The sequence below is a fragment of the Cygnus olor genome, chromosome 1, assembly GCF_009769625.2.
Source record: "Cygnus olor isolate bCygOlo1 chromosome 1, bCygOlo1.pri.v2, whole genome shotgun sequence".
Lineage (NCBI taxonomy): Eukaryota > Metazoa > Chordata > Aves > Anseriformes > Anatidae > Cygnus > Cygnus olor.
Window position 1 is genome coordinate 207,290,685 of NC_049169.1, and position 20,604 is coordinate 207,311,288.

At 52.0% G+C, this 20,604-nt stretch overlaps 2 protein-coding genes and 3 non-coding genes across 7 annotated transcripts; 1 reads left to right on the forward strand and 4 right to left on the reverse strand.

The window, feature by feature from the left end:
* Window positions 1–1,756: 1,756 nt before the first annotated feature.
* On the forward strand, window positions 1,757–7,968 carry SERPINH1 (serpin family H member 1). Of its 2 annotated transcripts, none has more exons than XM_040544640.1 (5): window positions 1,757–1,950; window positions 4,301–4,914; window positions 5,105–5,203; window positions 5,671–5,903; window positions 6,057–7,968. In XM_040544640.1, the coding sequence occupies exons 2-5, from the start codon at window positions 4,332–4,334 to the stop codon at window positions 6,357–6,359; spliced, it is 1,218 nt and encodes a 405-aa protein (XP_040400574.1). In that variant the 5' UTR covers window positions 1,757–1,950; window positions 4,301–4,331; the 3' UTR covers window positions 6,360–7,968. The 2 variants fall into 2 exon arrangements, with proteins under 2 accessions (XP_040400574.1, XP_040400573.1); XM_040544639.1 differs by having other exon boundaries at window positions 1,803–1,950; window positions 4,298–4,914.
* Window positions 7,969–10,810: 2,842 nt separating this feature from the next.
* Window positions 10,811–16,231, reverse strand: RPS3 (ribosomal protein S3). Of its 2 annotated transcripts, XM_040544641.1 has the most exons (7): window positions 16,105–16,231; window positions 15,580–15,710; window positions 15,154–15,247; window positions 13,821–13,915; window positions 12,906–13,093; window positions 11,523–11,719; window positions 10,811–10,879 (listed from the first exon to the last, which is right to left on the reverse strand). In XM_040544641.1, exons 1-6 carry the CDS (start codon window positions 16,132–16,134, stop codon window positions 11,526–11,528), a joined length of 732 nt encoding a protein of 243 aa, XP_040400575.1. In that variant the 5' UTR covers window positions 16,135–16,231; the 3' UTR covers window positions 10,811–10,879; window positions 11,523–11,525. The 2 variants fall into 2 exon arrangements, with proteins under 2 accessions (XP_040400575.1, XP_040400576.1); XM_040544642.1 differs by lacking the exons at window positions 15,154–15,247; window positions 15,580–15,710; window positions 16,105–16,231 and adding an exon at window positions 15,128–15,146.
* Window positions 11,151–11,281, reverse strand: LOC121064228. The gene has a single exon (XR_005816427.1). It is a non-coding gene; the product is annotated as a small nucleolar RNA SNORD15 (small nucleolar RNA).
* LOC121064227 lies at window positions 12,086–12,234 on the reverse strand. Its single transcript, XR_005816426.1, has one exon. It is a non-coding gene; the product is annotated as a small nucleolar RNA SNORD15 (small nucleolar RNA).
* LOC121064226 lies at window positions 13,307–13,455 on the reverse strand. The gene has a single exon (XR_005816425.1). It is a non-coding gene; the product is annotated as a small nucleolar RNA SNORD15 (small nucleolar RNA).
* Window positions 16,232–20,604: the final 4,373 nt, after the last annotated feature.

Consider the following 20,604-nt stretch of genomic DNA (forward strand, 5'->3'; position numbering starts at 1 on the left):
AAACCTCACATAACGCCAGGAGCCTTCGGGCTGCTGAAATGACTTCCTGCTTGGCACCCAAAAGGTCGCCCAATGAGTGAACCCCTTGGCACGCTTCCCCTATAACAGTTTTTGTGCAAATATCACCGTGCGGATCAGTTTGGCCACGCTAAATGCTGCTGGGAGTGGATGAATGGGACAATCTTCCTCACAGCCAGAAGCAAACATCCAGTGACCAGAACAAACCTGCCGTTATCTACTACTGCTGTTATCAAGGTCTCGCTGCTGCAAGGCATGTTGTGAGCTCAGTCACTGCAGAAACTCACTTTTTGTTTCATTATTAGAGCTCCGGGAGCTGGTGTATTGCTGCTGGTGGGAATATTTGTATAGGGATGGCTCAAAGACCTCACCTCGCTTGAGGTGGGGAGTAAATACCCACAAGGCATCATCCAAATGGTTTAGACAGCACTCAAATATCACAAATATCACTGGAATTGGGGGGGTGATAGTGTGTGGTGGGGTGGCAAGTGGAAAGATGGGCTGATCTTGGTGCTTGCAGGACAACAACCAGGGGTGAGGGCAGAATATCCAGGCTAGACATGGGGCTATTTTCTACCCCAGCATCAAGAGGTAGCGACGTGCTGAGACCCCTGCCTACTGAGGGAAACCTGCAGAGCCAAAACCAGCATTAAGAGGGGGCAAAATAAAATTAGCAGCGATTAGAAGTAAGGGAAGAAGCTAACCAACACGATGCAGCATCCTTCTAATGTGGTCACCATTAAAGAGCACGGTGCTTAATTACTGGGTGGTACCTGGAAAATGTCCCTAAGGGGCTGCCAGATTGCCATAAAAAACATCCCAAGCCGGCTTAAAATGTGACAGGGGTGAAGCCGACTGGAGTTCACTACCTGTGAGTCAGCACAGAAACTTCTCTACGGCACAGTCTTTGCTGCAGGCGCTCTCAGCCAGGCACACAGGCATCGGGAATATTTAACTCCTTCGAAGTTACTTTGGGGCTGCAAATATCTGCTGCCGTAACAGAGACTGAAGATGAGCCCTTTCCAAACTGCGGAAATTTGATGGACATGAGGACTTTGCCACTACAAGGAACACCAACCCACTAACCTCACACCTATGGGTTGGGAAGTACAGAGGATGCGATGGGTAAAAGAGGCTCAGCACCGAGAGGGGGAAAGGGAGAGGGGGAAGAGGAGAGAGGGTGTTATGCAGGAGGGGAGAGGGCTGGCAAAGCAGTACTGTGGGATATGGTAATAGACGGAAGCCTTTTGGGGACTTTTGGGGACACATCAGACGGCGAGCTGTGGCTCTAAACTGATGCAGACGTTAAACCTTTGCTGCCTGTGGGCACGGCTGGTGCACGGGGCAGGGCGCTTTGCAACACCACCAATTACAAAAAGGATGACACCCTGAAAAAGAAAAAAAAAAAAAAAAAAAAGCAATGACACCCTACAAAAAAATCCATCAACCCCACTCCTCCTGCACCACCGACCACCCTGCCACAAGAGGTGCCTGGGGGGCCACGGGGGGGGGGGGGGGGGCGTTGCGAAGAAGCCCTTCCAGAGCCCCACACTAACACAAGAGCCCACTTTGGGCATGAGCAAGCCCAGAGCCCCCCATGTACCCCCCAGCACCAGGCGAGGCCCAGCTGGAGGCCAGCAGAGGCAGGAGAAGGAGGCCCCCCGCGCATCCCCGCAGCCCCCCCGGGACCCCCCCTTTGCAGCAGCAGGGCTGGCCGCTCTCTGCCATTGGCGGGAGGCCGGGAGAGCTTTTTTCGGATCCTCCCCTTCCTCTCCCTCCCCAGGCGTTTTCTTTCCTTTTTTTTTTTTTTTTTTTTTTGAGAGGTTTTTCCCAACTTTCCAGAAGTTTCTCCCCGGCCCCTTATATACCCCCTCCGCCCGCCCGGGAGGTGCACAAGGGGAGCAGAGGAAAGGCAGCAGCCCCATTCCGCAGGTAAAGGGGGGGGGGGGGGATGGCCCTTGGGACCCCCACCGCCAAGGGGGGGACGGATGTGCCAAGCTGAGATTGCAGGCCGTTAGTTTGGGGTGTTGCATGCTCCCCAAAATACGTATGGGATTTTTTGGGGGGGAGGAGGAAAGGGGGAAAATGGGGGGTGTTGCATGGAGTTGGGTTTTGGGGGGGGGGTATGGGTAGGGCACCCCAAAAGCCAGCTCTGTTTTGCCAAAGGAAGGGCGTTAAAAGGTTTGCTAGGGGCGATGGCGGAGAAGCTGCACCCCGGAGAAACTTTGCGGGGGTGGAAGAAGGGAAGAAGGGAAGCGCCGACTTGGTTTGAGCAGTGCCGGGCTGGAGAAAGCCGCGAGCTCCTGCTCCTGCCCAGCCTGGGAGCCTTGAGGACCCTGGGCACCAGCCCAGCGCAGGAGGGCGAGCTTTCAGCAGACGAGCCCGACGATCCCCATCCCTCTGCCTGCCTTCCCAAAGCGTCACCTCCTTCTGCCAACACACGGAGATGGCTTTTCCTTGAAGTCCTGCGGTGACAGCACGGTCCTGGAGGGGCGGCAAGCGGTGGCACCTCCAAATCTTGCCCGGAGAGCGGGTCCCCGCGAGGTCTGCGGGATGCCACGCTGGCATGGGGCGTCCCCTCGCAGGGCTGGGCCGTTCAGCCCCCGAGAGGATGCTATCAGCTGCACATTCCTCCGGTGGCATCCGGACCTATTTTCACCCTGGGTTACAAATTCAGCGATAATTTCACCCTTCCTCCAAGGATGGGCAACATTTTTCTGTCTCGCTGCCGCAGGCTGAGGCACTACTCATCACAGCCCGGCTGCCAGGCCAAAATTTTTCGCCGGTCTCTGAAGTCATGGAGCTTTTTTAGGCTGAGGATGTAAGCGGCGCGGGCCTTGGGTTGCTCGCGAGAGAACTACTCCGTGTATCTGTTTTCTTTCAGAGGGAAAAAGGCAAACGCTGACCTCCCTATGAAACAATTTCAAGGTATTTTTAGAAATAAAAGGGAAGGAAAAAAAAAAAAAAGAGAGAGAAAAGAAAACCCCTCAGCTTTTAAATGCTTGGTGCACCTAACACTATTTTCACCTTAAAGTGCATCAGGGGCAGGTTTGAGCCCTCTGCACACATTTTTTCTTCTGATTTTAGCCAGGACGGTGCTTCCCTTCAACGGAAGGCTTGCTCGCAAAAGGGCTTTAGGATATAAATTGCCTCCCCGTCTGGAGCTACGTAATTCCCACTCTGGCAATAGGTCCCCAGTGGAACTGCGCACTCGCTTTGCTCGGGGCTGTGTGCGTGCTTCCTTCCATATGTAATCCCGGCGGGCCCTTCGCTTCCTGCACTGCTTGCTTTAACCCGTTGCAGTTCTCCTCTCCGCAGGCCCGGAGCAGGTTGGGAGGACAGGACCAAGGCCCTGGTAGCCTTGGGCATGAGGCAGCCTGCGGGAAAAGCTCACTTTGGGTTGCAAATGTATATTTTCAGCAGAGAGGGAGCCCAAGCAACCCACTTGGAGTAAACGTTCACACTTTAGTTTCAACTTTCAACGAGCTAGCTTTCAGGCACAGCATTTAGGACTGGTCAGTTTTTAGACTTCATCTAAAAACCCTACAGTAGCTCTGAGGCCTCACTGGGCCTGGGTGCACTTGCCTTGTGATGAGATGCTTCACTAACGCGTGTATGTTAGAGGAAGGGGGAAAGGAGGGGATTTGCCACCTCCCTCTGTCCCCCTTCTTCTCTGATAGAGCTGAACAGGCAAAATTGAGTCAGCTGGAGCTGCCCGGCCAGCCTTGGAGCTCCTCAGAGGGCCCCTCTGATTTGGAAGCTCCCGTGCTCCACCTAGTGCCTAGAATGCTGAGCGCTGGGTGCTGAGCTGGGGTCCCCAGAGGGGACAATCCTGCCACACACTGACCCCGATAGCCCCAGGATGAACCGGCTACGTGGCCCTTGGGCAGCAGAAACATCCCACTTTTACCTTTTCCTGACCAGTGCAGAGGTTCAACTTGCCACTCTGTGGACAGAAGTACTTGTCGTTCCCATTCCCTGGCCCTTCCTTAAGTCATTTACTGTACACGAACATAAAGTAATACAGCAAAATTTGTTTAAAAAGGAAACTTTCATTCAAAAATGCTCAGGCCCTGCGTTTCAGAGTGCAGCCTGGACTCTGTTGTTTGGGGGAAGGCCCAACATGGACTTGGGATCGTTGCAACCCAAGCAAAGCATTGATGTGGGTGCTCTGGCAGTCCCTGGAAACTAGAAGTGGCTTTCACTGAGGAGCCCCTGGGGTCTCTGAACGCCACAGGAAGGGTTTGGGACATCCTAACGGTGAACTCTTCTTGCCCAGCAGGTCCCCAAGGGTGTTGGGTGCTGCCGAAACCATGTGGATTATTGCGGTGCTCGCCCTCTGCGGCCTGGCTGCGGCCGTGCCCTCGGAGGACAGGAAGCTGAGCGACAAGGCCACGACGCTGGCCGACCGCAGCACCACGCTGGCCTTCAACCTCTACCACGCCATGGCGAAGGACAAGGACATGGAGAACATCCTGCTGTCCCCCGTGGTCGTGGCCTCTTCCCTCGGCCTCGTGTCCCTCGGGGGCAAGGCCGCCACCGCCTCCCAGGCCAAGGCGGTGCTCAGCGCTGACAAGCTGAACGACGACTATGTGCACAGCGGGCTGTCGGAGCTCCTGAACGAGGTCAGCAACAGCACGGCCCGCAACGTCACCTGGAAGATCGGCAACCGCTTGTACGGCCCTGCCTCCATCAACTTCGCCGACGACTTCGTGAAGAACAGCAAGAAGCACTACAACTACGAGCACTCCAAGATCAACTTCCGAGACAAGAGGAGCGCCCTGAAATCCATCAACGAGTGGGCGGCCCAGACCACGGATGGGAAACTGCCGGAGGTCACAAAAGACGTCGAGAAAACTGATGGAGCCCTCATTGTCAATGCCATGTTCTTCAAGCGTAAGTTCTGCCTTCAATTATTGATGCAAGCGACCCAAAACCCAGCTTGAGTCCATATAAAGCAGCCTAAGTGGGAAGATAAATAAATCCTGGGTCCACGGGAGGCATACTGTTTTTCAGAGCATGTAGTTAGGAACCAGGCATGAAATTACCACCTTTTTCTCACATGCTGAATTTCTCTCTCCTGTAGCTCACTGGGATGAAAAGTTCCACCATAAGATGGTAGACAACCGTGGCTTCATGGTGTCCCGGTCCTACACCGTGGGTGTTCCTATGATGCATCGCACAGGTAAGTTACAAACCTCTTGCCCCTTGCCAAGACCTGGAATTATAGAATCATGGGATATCCCGAGTCGGAAGGGACCCACAAGGGTCATCGAGTCCAACTCCTAACCTGCTGGAGTTATGCTCCCTGCTGCTCAGTTTTCTACCAACTGCTTCCAAGATCATTTTGCTCCATGGGCAATGAATGAGAGAGAACAAAACAGGGTGTGCTTGCTGTTGATTCAATCTCTGTAAGCAGAGAGAATCCAGGTTTGATATTGAGTGTTTGGCTGTTAGAAATAAATGCTAGCTCATCACATGAACGGCATCCACAATTTTGAGCTGTTGCCAGCTCCAGTAATTCCCAAAATAGCACTGATTTTCTTCCCTTGCTTGTCAGGGCAAGTCCAGGGTGAACTGGCAAAAAAGTCGGGGGTAGCTCTGCCTGTGCTCTCCATCTCACCATTTCCTACCTCTGATTCCAACTTCAAGGTCTCTACAACTACTATGATGATGAGACAGAGAAGCTCCAGGTGGTAGAGATGCCACTTGCTCACAAACTCTCCAGCATGATCTTTATCATGCCAAACCACGTGGAGCCTCTGGAGAGGGTCGAGAAACTGCTGAACAGGGAACAGCTGAAGACCTGGGCTGGCAAGATGAAGAAGAGATCTGTGGCCATCTCACTGCCTAAAGTCGTCCTGGAAGTCAGCCATGACCTTCAGGTAAAGGAGGTCCTTGAAGAAGGCAGTTAAGCCTTGCAGTTCTTTGGGGTGGGAGAGAAAACAGTGGGATAATGGGCTATCTGTGCTAGGCAGCTTTATTCCCATCGGCTAGTCTGACTCCGGGAGAGTTGCTGACCTCTTTTCTCCTCCTAGAAACACTTGGCTGACCTGGGCCTGACCGAAGCCATTGACAAAACCAAGGCTGACCTGTCAAAGATCTCGGGCAAGAAAGATCTTTACCTGTCCAACGTCTTCCACGCCGCTGCTCTCGAATGGGACACGGAAGGGAACCCCTACGATGCTGATATCTACGGCCGGGAGGAGATGAGGAACCCCAAGCTCTTCTATGCTGACCACCCCTTCGTCTTCCTGATCAAGGACAGCAAAACCAACTCCATTCTTTTCATTGGCAGGCTCGTGAGGCCCAAAGGAGACAAGATGCGTGATGAGTTGTAGTTTTATTTTTTTTTCCAGAGCTTGTTTTGGTTTGTGTTTTTTAGTGGGGGATTTCAAAAAAGGGGAAACACTATTTTGTATCCTTCTCGAACTATGGGTGCTATTCAGACCAGGGTGCATTGTGATGAGAAACCAGCATACACTTTACCTCACCCCCAAATACTCTTATTGCACAAACCCACCTCCAGAGGAACAGGGGAGCCTGGCACAAGAGGGTCACCAGGAATGGTTGGGAACTGGCACGTGCTCTCTGGGCACCTCAGCTGAGATGCTCAGGCTGATGCCTCGCACCTCCCTGCGCTAAAATTAAGCCTCCTGCTACTACCACCAGCCCTGCAAAGGCACCGGCCCACCACCCTTCCATCTCAAACGCTTGTGCACATTTAGCTCTGCTTTCCACCCCCACCCCCCCCACACTTTGGTGCTGTGAAACGCTATGCCGTAGCTGCTCTGATCCCTCTGCGGTTGTCTCTTGCTTGTGATGGAAGGCAGACGCATGCTTGTCTCTTTCTTTCCTAAGTGGTACAAAACAGAGCAAAACAAGGGCTGATTCTGGGGTTCAGCCCCAGGCATGCCAGCGGGAGCAGAACAGGACAGTGCCAGCAGGTAAGAGCCGAGGTTGCACGGAGCTGTGCCTTTCTGTCCTGCCTAACCCTTGCTCTGGATGATGGGTAGATGCTTCAGCAAGGCACCAGCTCCTTAGCTAGAACACCGCAAAGCCAGGCACAGCTTTGGTCTACGCTGCAGAGAAGCGAAAGAGAAGAGGAGCCTCTAGAACGAGGTCCCACTTGAGGTCCCTTCAAACGCTTCTGCGAGGAATTCCTATAAATGGCTGTGCTCCACGTTTCCAGGAATCACGGAGGGGGCTCTTGGGCCAACATCCGTAAATAAAACATCCTGTACCGGGCCAACAGAGGAACTTCTCGCTGCTTCTGCATCAGCTCATAGGGATGTCAAAGTTTACACTGTGAAGGTTCCCCCAGTTACAGCCAGGGCTAGAACCCATCAGCTCCCGGGGCAGGCTGAGGCCCTCCTGCTGGCCTCTCGCAGGGAGGTGGATCAGGTCTCAACCCCACTTTCTTGTATAATTTAGCTTTCGAGCTGCCATTACCCAGCTTCCTACTGACCCTTTTCTGACGCTCCTTTCTCCTCCGTGATACTTTAGCTCCCTGTCGGCTGACCTGGACAAGGGCACACTGAAAAACAAATGTATTTATGGTTATATACGTATTTATGTCTGATGATTAGCAAGTTTCACAGCCTGCTCCAGCCTCCACTTGGAGGCTTTTCCTATCTTCCTCTCATTAAGGGACGTTGTCAGGTTAATACTATTTAAAGAAATAACCAATGCAACCCCACAAGCATCGAAGCACAGGTCAGGTAAGCCTTGCTATGCACTGAGACAGAGCAAATCATGACAAATTACTGAAATGAGAGAGAAATCTGAGTGTCATAAATTAGCAGCAGTTATTTGGAACCAGCAACGACAGCGTGAATGCGTTGCTTTTACTTCCCTTCCAATGCATTCGCTGTCAGGCTGCTTTACACAAGCCCAATACTGCATTTTTTTCAGACCATATATAGGACTGTCTCCACTTATTTATTAAGTGGAAATTAAGGAGTTAGCTCTCAAACAGCCCAAAACACAGCAACTTGCGCCCCCAGGTTTAACCTGACCGTGTCTTCTCCAGCTTTGCAAGGACACACGATTGCAGAACAGCAGGTCTGCCCTAATTCCCATCCAAGCCAGCTGGAAAGGGAGGTCTTGCCCCATTTTCTTCCTAGCTCATGCTCCCAGGTGCTTTCCTGACTGTGTCGGGGGGAGGAGGGAACCCACAGGGACGTACCCAAATGCACGGGAAGCCTAAAACCCAGCGTGTATGCTAGACACTACGCGGTGAATCAGCGCACTGAAACCCACATGCTGTAGCACATTCTGGAGGTCAGGGTGGGGGGGGGAGAGACGGGGAGGGCAAGGCGAGAACACACTGTGGGATATTGTGAATAATTCGCGTCATGTGGATGCAGCTGTCCAATGGCTTTTATCGTCTCTTCTTGTATCCACATGATGACAGTTGTATAATTTTGCAATAAAACTTTTTCAATGAAACCTCTGGGCAACCAAGCTGAGCCGCAGGGCTTGGGTGGGGACAAAATATTCTTTTTAGAAGAGCTTACGGCAGCTCCTTGCCGCTGATGGGGTATTTATAGACCAGAGTTACAAACGTATATGGGTCAATTCCCATGATCTATGTCATGGGAAAGGAGCACTACTGGCTGGTTTGCAAAACTGCCAAGTGTCCAGCACCTTTGGTGCTTCACGAACAGGAGGACTTACTGCTGTGACATTGAACCGAGCAGCAAATGGCTCTTAAAAATAAATGTATCTGTGTAGGAATAAAAGTGATCCGTTAGGCACAAGGACCACCCTTCCTGAACCTACAGCCCAAAACTTGTCTGTCTGGGACCCAGCTGAAGGAAACAGAGGATAAAAAAAAAAAAAAAAAGGATAAAGAAAAGCAAGAACCTGCAGCATTGTTCTGGACACACAGCTAGGTGTTGGAAAAGCCAGCAAGGTCAGAGCCTGCTGGCCTGTGCCTGTTAACCTGCTGTATTCGAGTGTGCCACCACCTGCCACAAGCGAAACAAAAGCCGCATCCTTCTCCTGCGTTCCCCACACCAAAGCAGCACCTCTGGGACAAGCAGGTGCACACATCCACGTGGGGCTCCTCACGGACTGAAAAAGCACCAGGTACTTGTTGGCTCACAGCCTCTCACTGCAGAAAATCGCAGCATCCATCCCCAGCCTTAATAATTCTATGACAGAAAGGGACTCAGTTCCCTCACAGAAGTCTTGAGCATTATAGGACAAACCCCGCTGGCGTTCTCAGGTCCTCACAGCCCACTTCATGTAGCAAGGAGAGAGCACACCACACCTGAACACACTACTTACAGCGACATCTACAAATTTAGATATTAAGGCTTGCAACTGTGCATCGCCCTTCTGTTGCTTCAGGTCTTGCAGCTTTCAGAGAATCCCAGAACGTTTTGAGGCTGGCAGGGAACTCTGGAGGTCATCTGGTGCTCGCATCCTGCCCCAGCAGGGCCACCCCGAGCAGGGGGCCCAGCCCCACGTCCAGGCGGCTGCTGGAGATCCCCAAGGAGGAGCCCCCAGCCCCTCTCTGGGCAGCCTGTGCCAGGGCTCCGGCACCCGCCCAGCGCTGAGCAGAGGGGAAGGATCACCTCTTTCACACACTTCTGCTCCTACGAAGTGACAAAGCTGGTCTGTTTTTTTCTTTTTCTTCTTTTCCAAACTCAAATTTCAAATTTGAATTAAGAAACTCACACACACTGATCACTTCTGATATCATTCTAACACATAACATGCTAGAACTTCTGGTTTTTAAAGGTTTCCACCAGAAGATGTGCACAGAAACCCGAAAATCAGACTCATTCCGTGACACCCTGCGAAGACACGTCTGTTTCTGACAGACCTAAGCAGCATCCCAGCCAGCTCCCTGCCAGACCAGCTTTCCAGAAGCCCTGCCAGAGCCAGGAACAGGAAGGCTGAGGCTCACACATCCACTGCCAGACAAGTTTCTGACGCTGTCAGTTTGAAATTCCTGTTCAGAGGCTGCCTACACAGTTCTTGCAGAGGAGCCTCCGGAAAATGGAAAATTGGATGTAGAAGCTACTCCCAAGGAAAAAAAAAGTAGCCTTGTAACCTCATTATCAGCTTCAGGATCTACCTACGCAACCCGACAGCTCCTCACTGAAGCCAGTTCGTAACACAGCAACAAATTAATACTCTGTCTGTTCAAGTCTCAAAAGAAGACAAGATTTTCTCAACCTTTTAAATGTATTTTCATCTAAATACGTAGGACAGAAGGTTTGAGATCTACATACATACGTGTACTTTTTTTTCCAAGTAATGTGTGAACAGCTGCCCAGAAGGTTGTCTCACCTCGTATCGCCACCAAGTGACATTACCTCTCCCTAACAAGGGCTGTAAGGCTCTTCTCTGTAGCCCTGAAAGCCCCACAGTGAACATCTTAAAGTGAGGAGGAAAATTGCAGCACAGAGGTAAAAAAAAGCATTTAGTAAAAAATACAGAAATACTTCAGCTGAAGCCTGAAAGATCACAACGGCTTTGGACATCGCTAAAAAAGCTCCCCCTTCTGGAAACCTCGGAGAAAGACTGGTATGTAATTAAAGATTTGCCACGACTCCAGGTTTTGGAGATATTCATGACACCCTAAATACCAGACTGCTGCTCCATCTCTATCTAGAAATCAGCGTTTTGTCCCCTCTCCGTTTAGATCAGGATCGAGTAAGTTCACTCCAAAAGGTAACACAGGCTAGAAGAAACGCGAAGGAATTCCTTCCACACCAGAGCTCGGAGCGAGGCTTTCTCTGAATACACCTTGCAAAAAAAGCACCTCCACAAACACTGTCTTTTGTGATTTTATTAAGAGATGTTTTCAGGACAGTCAAGCTTCTGGTTGCAGATGCTGCAAACCCTGTAAGGAAAAAAAAAAACAACAAGATACTGAGTGAGACGGTAGCAGACCATTTTCCACTGCCATTCTCCTACCCAAAAATACTCATTTAGAGACAGGAGTTCAAACCTGGATCTTTTACTCGTGAAACCAGCCTACAAATCACGTTCAACGTACTGGCTTTTCAGAGCCAAACTTCAGATGGGTACTGCTGGAGGAGTAGATACCCTATGGGGTCAGCTGCGTGCTGGCAGATGGGCGAAGTGGTGTGGAAACAGCTCAGGCACGGAGCCCTTCTCAGACAAATGCCTCTAGGTCACTCAAATCCCAGCCCAAGGTCCCAGATCTCGAGCTGCAGAACACAGCACGAAGCAGGGCACTCGGACGTTCCCTTTCAGACTCGTCATCACATCCTCACCGAAGGGCAAGCTCGGGTGCTTTGCAGCGTGCCACTAACCCACCGCAGCCACGACGGCGGTCCCCAAAACACGCACCCCAGCTGATGGCTGCCCCCGGAACAGCGCGAAGCTGTCCGAAGGAGGAGAACAGCTCACTCCTGCTTTTCTTCTCCGCACCCCAGCTACCTGACAGCTTTCCTGGTGTCACGACACCTCTCCCACGGGTACCCTCACCCAGCCAAGTCCCGCTGCTCGCAGGCTCTTACCTCTCAGGCAGTGGGAACTGGCTGAGGCATGGCTGGCTGTTCTGGCTTGCCACCTTTCTGCTCTGAAATGGGAGTGGTGGGCAAGATCTCTTCTTTGGGTTCCACGATGCTGACATGATCTGGCAGAGGCTTTTTGGGGCCAATCTTTCCACTTGGGTCCCAAGGCAACATAATCTTTACTTTGATTCCCAATACACCTGCAAAAGAAGGATAAAGACGCGCTCATTCAACACGAGATACCAAGTGCACAGTCAGCAGTGAAAAGCCCCAAGGCTACAAAATAAATTCTCCCTGGAGAATTCTCTACAAAATAAATGGTCCCTGCATCAAAACCGTCTCCTGACAACACTGAATAGATGGCAGCTAATTAAGACAACAGGGATAAGAGCTTAAAAATCTAGTTACTGTAGATCTAAATCAGTCTATTTGTTCATGAACTTCGCAGCCCAGGATGACTACAACAGAACCTATACCCTTACGTCACGCTAACCCTGATGCGAAACCATTTTTCCTGGGATAACTCAGCTCGGTTTCCTAGCCAACTGCCTCGTTTTTTTTCTATCCCTTCTCAGACAAATGCCTCTAAATCACCCAATGCGCAGGACGTCCTGCCCAAGGCAGCCTTGGCACAGCACCACAGAACGTGGCACCGAGCAGGCCGCGCTGATGCGAGGACACCACCGTCTGACTCGTCATCGTATCGTCACCGAAGGGAAGACCGAGTGACTTTGTGCTGGCATTCCTACATCGGATGCTCTGCGATTAAGTAACGCGAAGCCGATTAAGATGTAGAAGTCACTTTTACCAAGGGGAAGGACCAGGGTGAGCAGGCTTGGCTGGTTTAGCTGGGAAGACCTGAAACAGCACAGCTATGGGGGGAAACCTGTCAGCAATGTTTGCTTTTTTTGTGGGCCTTGTAAGCACCCAAATTTTGCCCGACTTCCCCTGGGAGCCAAGAGAGCCAGAATCCAACTGCAAACAACCTTTGAACACAGTCAGGAAGCGCTTCTCTATTTCTAAGGTGTTTTGCTACCAGCCTCAGAAGCCGTAAGACACAAATCAGCGTCTGGAAAATCACATTGTCAACTGGAAACATTCAGTCCCCACTACTAGCAAAGGCAGAAGACTAAAAATGACCACAGGAAGTCCTGTTGTCTGCTAAAGGACGCTTCTCCATCTCCCTCGAGTTACAATTCCCAGGGGCAGCACCACAGAAGCACACTGCAAGGTCAGTGGTGCATCAAAACCATGCAGCCACCTCACAGCTGAGGAAAATCTCCCACCTGCAGGCACGGAATACCTGCAGCTGAGATCTTCTGGCTCCAAAGCGCTTGGAACAGAAACCACCAGAGCCGCGAAGGGATCCGCACCCCGGCCACTCACCCTGCCGGAGAAGGACGTGACGCACGGCTGTGTCGACGTAGTAATTCACGGGGTCCCCGCTGTGGATCATCAAGCCGTCCACGAACTTCATGGACTTGGCGCGCTGACCTCTGAGCTTGCCCGACACGACCACCTCGCAGCCCTTGGCGCCGCTCTCCATGATGAAGCGGAGGACACCGTAGCAGGCTCTGCAGGCAGAGAGCAGAACAAGCTCTGGGTTAGTCCCGCTGACTGAGGGCATCTCGGCCAAATCCGCACGGCCCCCCGGTGCCATTTTACACCAGCTTCAGTTATGGGCCTCGGAAAGTTGTGGGCACAGCGACAAGCGCACGTTCTGAGAGCCAAAAGCAGCTCCGTAGCTGAAGGTGGACAATCGATTACGTCAGGGGCCAGCCCCCGTCCCTCCTCAGACAAATGCCTCAGAATCATTCAATGAGGACAGGATGCTCCTGCTGAAGAGCCAGCCGCAGCATCACAGAACGTGACACCGCAGGGGCACCACTCAGCAGGAGCCACCCGCTTCTGACTCGTCATCTTATCATCACCGAAGGGATCTGAGAAGCAGGGCCACCGTCACCTCGTCACCTCAACCGCAGCTCAGCCAGAAGGCTTCAAATTGTGTTCTGAACCATTTAATCGCAAAGAAAGAAACGCAAGCTTTATGCACACCAGTCACCCGACTTTTAATCTCATCTGCTGTGGACTTCAACATTTACTTTTGAAATCCAGTATGTAGCAATTGCTACAAAAAGTAACCATATACTACACAAAAAGCTGTACGCAGCAGAAATCAAAACTCCGAACTGCCCTCTCCGTGTACAGCATTACCGGGTTAAATTTTCAAACTAAAGGTGATGAGGGGTTCTTTTGAAATGGTGCTTGAAGCCTGCACCGCCTTCGATTTGCTCTACTCACCGACGCACCGCTAAGCCTCCCAGAAGCTTGTACCGCAGGGACTCTGCCTGAGCGATCGCGCACAGACCTCTCGTGGCCACCTTCTCGGCATAGAGCTACAAAAAAAAAATGCGATTAGTAAACTCAGCAATGGCTTTATTTCCAGATGCTTTTCATTTAACAGAAGGCAGGAGCTTCATACTGCTCCATGTCCCATCCCTTACACCCCGTTCAGTTAACCCTCCCTTAGCACCCGGCTCCTGGCAGAGCTGAGGACCCCATTAACACTCCACTATTAAAACACGTCTGCTGCAGTTCTCAAGAGCTGCTGCTTCCAAAGAGCCCCAAAACATTCGGTAACAACAGAGAGAGGTATCCAGACAGCCTCAGAAACCAGGCCTGCAGTTTTGACAACACACAAGGTAAGTCTGCTGAAGCCGCCAGCTCAAACACAGCACCCCCAAGAATAAAACAGAGGACTTTAACCAAAACAGAAAAAAACAAACCTAACTAGTGAGCTGGGAGAGTGAGGTGCGTTTACTCTGACATCTCCAAGAGCCAACATCTAATACTTCAGGAGACATTCAAAAATCACGTAGACAATATTCATAGAGCCAACAACTCGTGATGTATTCCGAGGATTGGTGTCATTAAGTTTATACATTTGCTGGAGACCATCAGCAACCTTCACTGTATAATGTGATGCAGCAGCACTGGCTGAGCAGGAATAAATGTGAGCAGCACCCCAGACCACAACTTTCCACCCCACAGCCTCCCCCAGAATTTTTTAGAGGAAAGCACTAGTGAGGACGCCAGATTTCAACCATTAAAAATACACCAGGAGATCACTGTTGTGTCACTTTACTATCTAATTCATTGCGGTTACCATACACTATCTCAGAGCTCATTCTGTAACAAAGCACTTTCTAAGGGCAGAAGCATTATGAATTTACTAAGGGTAATAGTAACGTACAAATAAAATTAAGCTGCTGGACTCATCTCTCACTTCAATATTAGTGCAGCAACATCCTCTAAAAAACAGAATCATCGAATGATCAGAGTTGGAAGGGACCTTAAAGATCATCTAGCTCCAACTCCCTGCCACAGATATTTATAGAGATCTGCTGTTCAGATCCTACACGTAGGGAAAGCAGCAAAAACCAGCCAAACTGACAGCACTCAAAATACCGCTAAGAGCCAACCATCTTCTCTTTCAGGGCAACAGCATTTTGTGAGAACAGGTAAAACGCGCCCCAAGATATCTCCAAACAAACTTCCAGCTGAAACCACACAGAAAGTGCACACAGCTAAGTGAACAGCCCACTTACTACTGGTTTAACTGAGGCAGTTTTACCTCAACGCTTCCCTCAGGAAAGCCAAACCTCTTCTGCACGACAGCTGTCAACTCCCGGATGCGGCGCCCCTTCTCACCCAGGACATTCTGGGTCCTGTAATGGATAAAAAACAAACACACAGAACAGTGAAGTATAACTGAGAAACTGAACACACAAGACATTGAAGTATAACTGAGAAAGTGTCCCCATGTCAGAGCCTGCAACCGTCCCACAGAGCTTCCAGAGAGCATCCAACCTCGACTAGTAGGGGTTGTAACGTCCTCATCCTTGACTAGCAGGGGTTGTAATGGTGCTGTATCACTGAGTATCATTTCAGGATTTCTTTCCCAAACGTCTTTCCCTAATAACGTTATCGTTTAAAGTTTCAGCAGCACCACTTATGGCCTGGCACAGCCTCCACGACCCAAGAGCAGCGTGTCAGTTACCTGGTGGCAAGTATGATAATCTCAGTCCTGGTTGGAGTAACCCGGACTTCTACTCCAGAGTAGCCATCTTCAGCCAGTTCGCGAGTCAGAAACTCGTTCAGCTCAGCTTTGAAGATGCCATCAGCGACAAACTACAAAACAAACGGGCCAAGTCAATCTCCGGTCAAGCACTCAACATAAAGTGAGGATTTTCCCAGTTTAAGCCTGGGCCAAATTCATCCCTGAACCGGCCTGCAGCCTGGCAGCTCCTCTCCTCACACAGAAATAAGGAGAAACAAAACCCTTTGCCCTGAGGTTCCCAGGCACAGCTCCCCTCCCTCCGCTCAGCACCCCGCCAGCCTCCCGCCGCCATCTTCCCCACCGGGCCTCCGCGCCGCATCCGCCGCCATCCTCCCCCATCCGCCGCCATCCTCCCCCATCCGCCGCCATCCCCCGCCGCCGACGAAGCCCGAGACCTCCCTCAGCGCGGCCCCGCCGATATGGAGGCGCCCTGAGGCCGCGGCGACGCGGGAAGCCCCCCCTCACCTTGCGCTTCTTGGAGATCTGCACCGCCATCTTGAGCCGCGCCGCCCGGCGGAAAAGAGGGAGCGCGGCCTCCTGGGAGGGCTATATCTGCCTTCCGCCGCTCCCCATTGGCCTGCCGCCATCACGTGGGGCTGGCTGCGGGGGACGATGGGAAATGTAGTTTTTCCCGGCGCCGCCATGTTGGCGAGGTTTAACCCTCCCTCTGTCAGAGCGTTTTTCCGCCTTCCCAAGCGGCTGCGAGCGCCCTCAGTCGGCGTTAAAATGGCTGAAAACCCGATGTGAAAGGGCCCAGGCGCTGACAGAAGGATAATTCACCCCAATATGCGGCCTGGGGGCGGTTACAGAGGCCGTCCCCTCATGGCTGCCATCCCCGTCGCCATGAGGGGAGCGGCGCTAAGGGGAGGGCGCCAGCCCCGCTGTGGCCGCGTTTTGTTTCGTTTTTTACCTTTCTTCCTATTTTTAGTCAGTCACAAATGAAGGAAACGCCCCTCAGGAAAAATGTGTGAAAAGCACAGACGAGCTTTTCTACTATTTGCAGGGAAACCTTAGGAGTCTTGGCAGCTCGAGAGTGCCAAACTGTTATCCCTTACTTTAAGTAAAATTTAACAATAGCTATTAATTATTTACAGTTACCTATAAACATAGATTATGGTTAACTGTAAATTTTGAGCTATTGTAGGTCTTTTCTGCTGTGTTTGTGCAGCATCTCAAGGGAGGGCTGTGATCCCTGCGCCTCGCTCAAGCCAAATGACAATAAACGTGACAAATGTAGTTGCAGGACAGGTTTTCTGAGTTGTTTTTTTTACCTTTTTTGACATCATCACCTCTTTTTTCCTCTTTTGACATGTCATCATCCCTGCAGTCTGGGCACTGTGTTACGTGAATAACAACAGGATGGGATTTCTTGCATAAAACTTCCATGGTGGCCAAAGATGGGGAAATTGGTCATTTTGTTAACATTTTAGGGGATTACAGGCCTTTGGATGTGCTGTGTAAATTAGAAAATAATAATGGGGAGAACTAATAAATGAAAATATCCACAAACTTGTGGGTAAATATGGACTGCTTGGGAAGAGTCAGAAAATGGAAGTCCTGCCTTGCAAACCTCCCAGAACAGAGCCAGAAGATTTGGGGATAATAGTGAAAAAGGTTGAAATAAGCTGCTTGGCTTTCCATAAGGCTTCTTTTGGAAACCCTCACTAGAGATTTTACAAAAACTGAGCAGCCACGGGTGAGGGCAGGGGCACTGTGCAGCTCTGGTTGTACAGAGAGGGCCTTGTGTGGTTGCTGCAGGGCCTCTGTGCCAAATATATATATATATATATCAAGAAAGGAAGAAGAAATGGGATAGCATTATTTCGTGGTTCTGTAAATACGTCTGTAGTCCACCTGCATTGTGCCATCTGGATCTCCATCTCAGAGGGGTAGAGGAGAGGGGTGTTGACAGGTCTGGGACCACCTCTATCTGCAGTAACCTGTGCAGGCTGGAAAGATAAAAATGTGGTCGAGATCCACCAACCCACACAGGCTTCAAGATCACGGTCCTCCCACAAAGAGCAGATGAAGGCAGTGGGAGGTGGGTGCTTGCTGCAAGCAGATTTGTTGTATTTTCAGGTTTCCCTGGGCTTTTGGCTACAGACGGAAACGCTGAACTAGGTTTCTTCTGAGCCAGCATGGCTTCTCTCATGGAGAGAGACTCTTTGTGAGGGAGAATAGTGACAGGACGAGGGGTAATGGTTTTAAATTAAAAAAATGATCCGTCCTGCAGCCACCTCCTGCACTGCCCCTGTGTTCAGCCTGCTCGGAACCACCCAGAACCACCAGTGGGGACCAGAGGGTTGGCAGCAGTGCCTGGAGGAGCCAGCTCTCCTCTGTGCCAGGGAAAAAAAGGACTGGTTTGCCACTAGATGTCAGTGGAGACAGTTTCCAGGGTGGGAAAAGCTTCGTGTGTGCCTCCTCACCTCCCTCCTCTCTTCTTCCCAAGGGATTCATTTGTCCAGGATCTGAGGGATGGCGGAGACAGCGGCGAGACGGAGCCTGTCCAGAGAAGCCGGGTGATGCCAGGACCCACCGCCCTCTTCGCCAGGACAGATGCTGGTGAGAGACTTGTGTCTGCTGGTGCCAAACGTGTTTTCCTCTCACTCCCTGCGTGCCCAGCCATCACGTCCTGCCCTCAGCCAGCCCCTGCCCCTTTCTCTGGGCTAGTCCAAGCTTGGCTTTCACAGACCCTCCACCCTTTGGCCTCTCCCCAGTCTCTGCATAGGGCTACGACCCCTCTGAATTGAAAGGAAAAACAGCAGGACACGATATCCCTCCCCACCATTCCTCCTTTCCTGCTCCAGCAGTGCCCATTTCCCTCTTCTCTCACTCTTCATCCTCACTCTCAGGCTCCAAAAACACCATGCCGACCCCAGTGCTGCCCCATCCTCGTCTCTCCCTTCATCTCCATGCTCCTCAAGTGCCAGTTACACTCTCCATGGGTTCCAGCAGCGTTGTTCTCAACAGGGAGTTCCTCTTGCCCAAAATTCAGAGTCAAACTCCATCCATCTCCTCCTGATCTCCCCCCTAGGGACTGAGGCTGGAGCCAGGTCAAACAGGGATAGAACTGGGAGCACTGGGGGCCCGGGGCTTGGACTGGGCTGATGTAAAATGGACAGAAATACCTGCTTAGGCATGGTGTCAGCTCCTGGTGCTCCTTTCTATCTGCATCCCTGAACACAGTGAGACAAAGCCAGCGCGTGATTTAGAGGAGGTAAGAAAAGAAGAGAAATTTAGAGGAGGTAAGAATCACCTTAGGAGATACTTAAGACACTAGGTTGGGACGTGCCTCCAACATCCCTTATCCAGCTGGATGGATCACGGGGCTGACCAACAAGAGTGAGTGAGTGCTCGAGCTTTCCCTAGCCCCTTGCTGAGATATGAGAGGGAGAAGTCCCCTCTCTGAGGAAGGCATTCCTTTTTTTTCCTTCCAGTGCGGAGGCAGCACTGCATTTTCCCTGGCAGCAAAGAGTTTTATATGACCTCTTCTCTTGCCCCCCTCACCCTGCCTTGCCCCTTCCTCCCTCCTCCCAGGCCCGTCCCACTGTTTCTGGAGCCGGGCTGTGAACAGCTTGCAGAAACGATCCAACACAAACACACACATATTTTGGGGGAGGTTATTTAAAGCCCTGCTCGTTTCCCTCCTCCAGCCTTGCTCCATGGCAGCGTGTGAGCGTGGAGGAGAGGGCAGCAAATTGTGGCAGGGTGCTGGGACCAGGCAGCCTTGCCCTGAAGAACACAAAGGGTTGGGTCAGGGTTGGAGCAGCATTTGGGGAACCCATGCTCCCAGCACTGGCCATGATAACACCATGCCAAACTGGGAGGACATCTGTGCTTGAGGTCCTCACCCCGAGGTAACACCAGACCACCCAGCGTTGGCTTTGTAGGGTGACCAGGAGCTGAGGACATCTCTGTGCAGGGATCTGAGCCTAAGACCCTAATAACCAGGCTCTCGAATCAGTTTTTAGGACTCTCCTAACCTAAACAAAACCCACTGCTTGCTGCTTTCCAGCTTGGGACCGCCACACTTCCAGAACAGGAAATATCTGTCCGAGATCTTTCTTTTAGGCCGAGTTCACCCAGGAGGAGCCGAGCCAATGTATTTCTGGATCCTATAAAGAGAAGGGGAAGGCACCGCGTTCGCAAAAAGCCTGGCCCTGACGTGTGTCGCCTTTTCCATGCCCTATTAAGGAGAAACTATGTGTTGTGTCAGCATTTCGGGGTCAGCAGCGCCAAGTGGAGCACGGGGGGTCACGCCGTGGAGCTCGGGGGGGTGTCAGGCAGCGAGGGAATGTCCCCTCTCCCCCCAAGACGTGGCCTGGCTAAGCCAGCGGGGCTCCGAGCCTCAGCCTGGAAGGTTTCAGTCCCTTCCACAAATAGCAGCATGGGATTCCTCCCTCGTCTCCGTCCGGCCCCAGCCACGGCCCGAGCCGGGCAGCGCGGCTCCCAGGCGAGCCCAGTAGGTTGCTTTGCTCTGCTGAGGAGCCAGGACTGACCCTAAAACCTGGCTGAGGCTTAGGTTTTTGGGGTACAGAGGGAGCAGGGAAAGGGATGGCCGCCCTTGAGGGCATTTCCCTGCTGCTGCTGCTGCTGCTGCTGCTGCTCAGAGCCAGCCACGAGAGGGCAGGGGCTGCCTCGCCGCAGGGAAAGGAGCTGAGCTCCCTTTGTCCCCGAGGTCCATCCGGATGGGGAAAGCCACAGGGAAGAGGCAGCCAGAGGGAAAGATCCCCGGAGCATCCATCGGGGCTCCCCTGACTTAAAGAGGAGGTTGGGAGGGCTCGGGAGATCCCAGCTCTGCGACGAGCACAGCCTGGCCTCGCTCTGCTGCCCAGGATTAGCCCCGTGGGTTGCCCCAGCGATGCTCAGGACCCTCTGCCTGGCCTCCAGGCACAGGATGGGTGCAGAACGGGCATCCTCAGCCTCCCCCTGCCCCGATGACAACAACCCCTTTTGCAGCCCCCT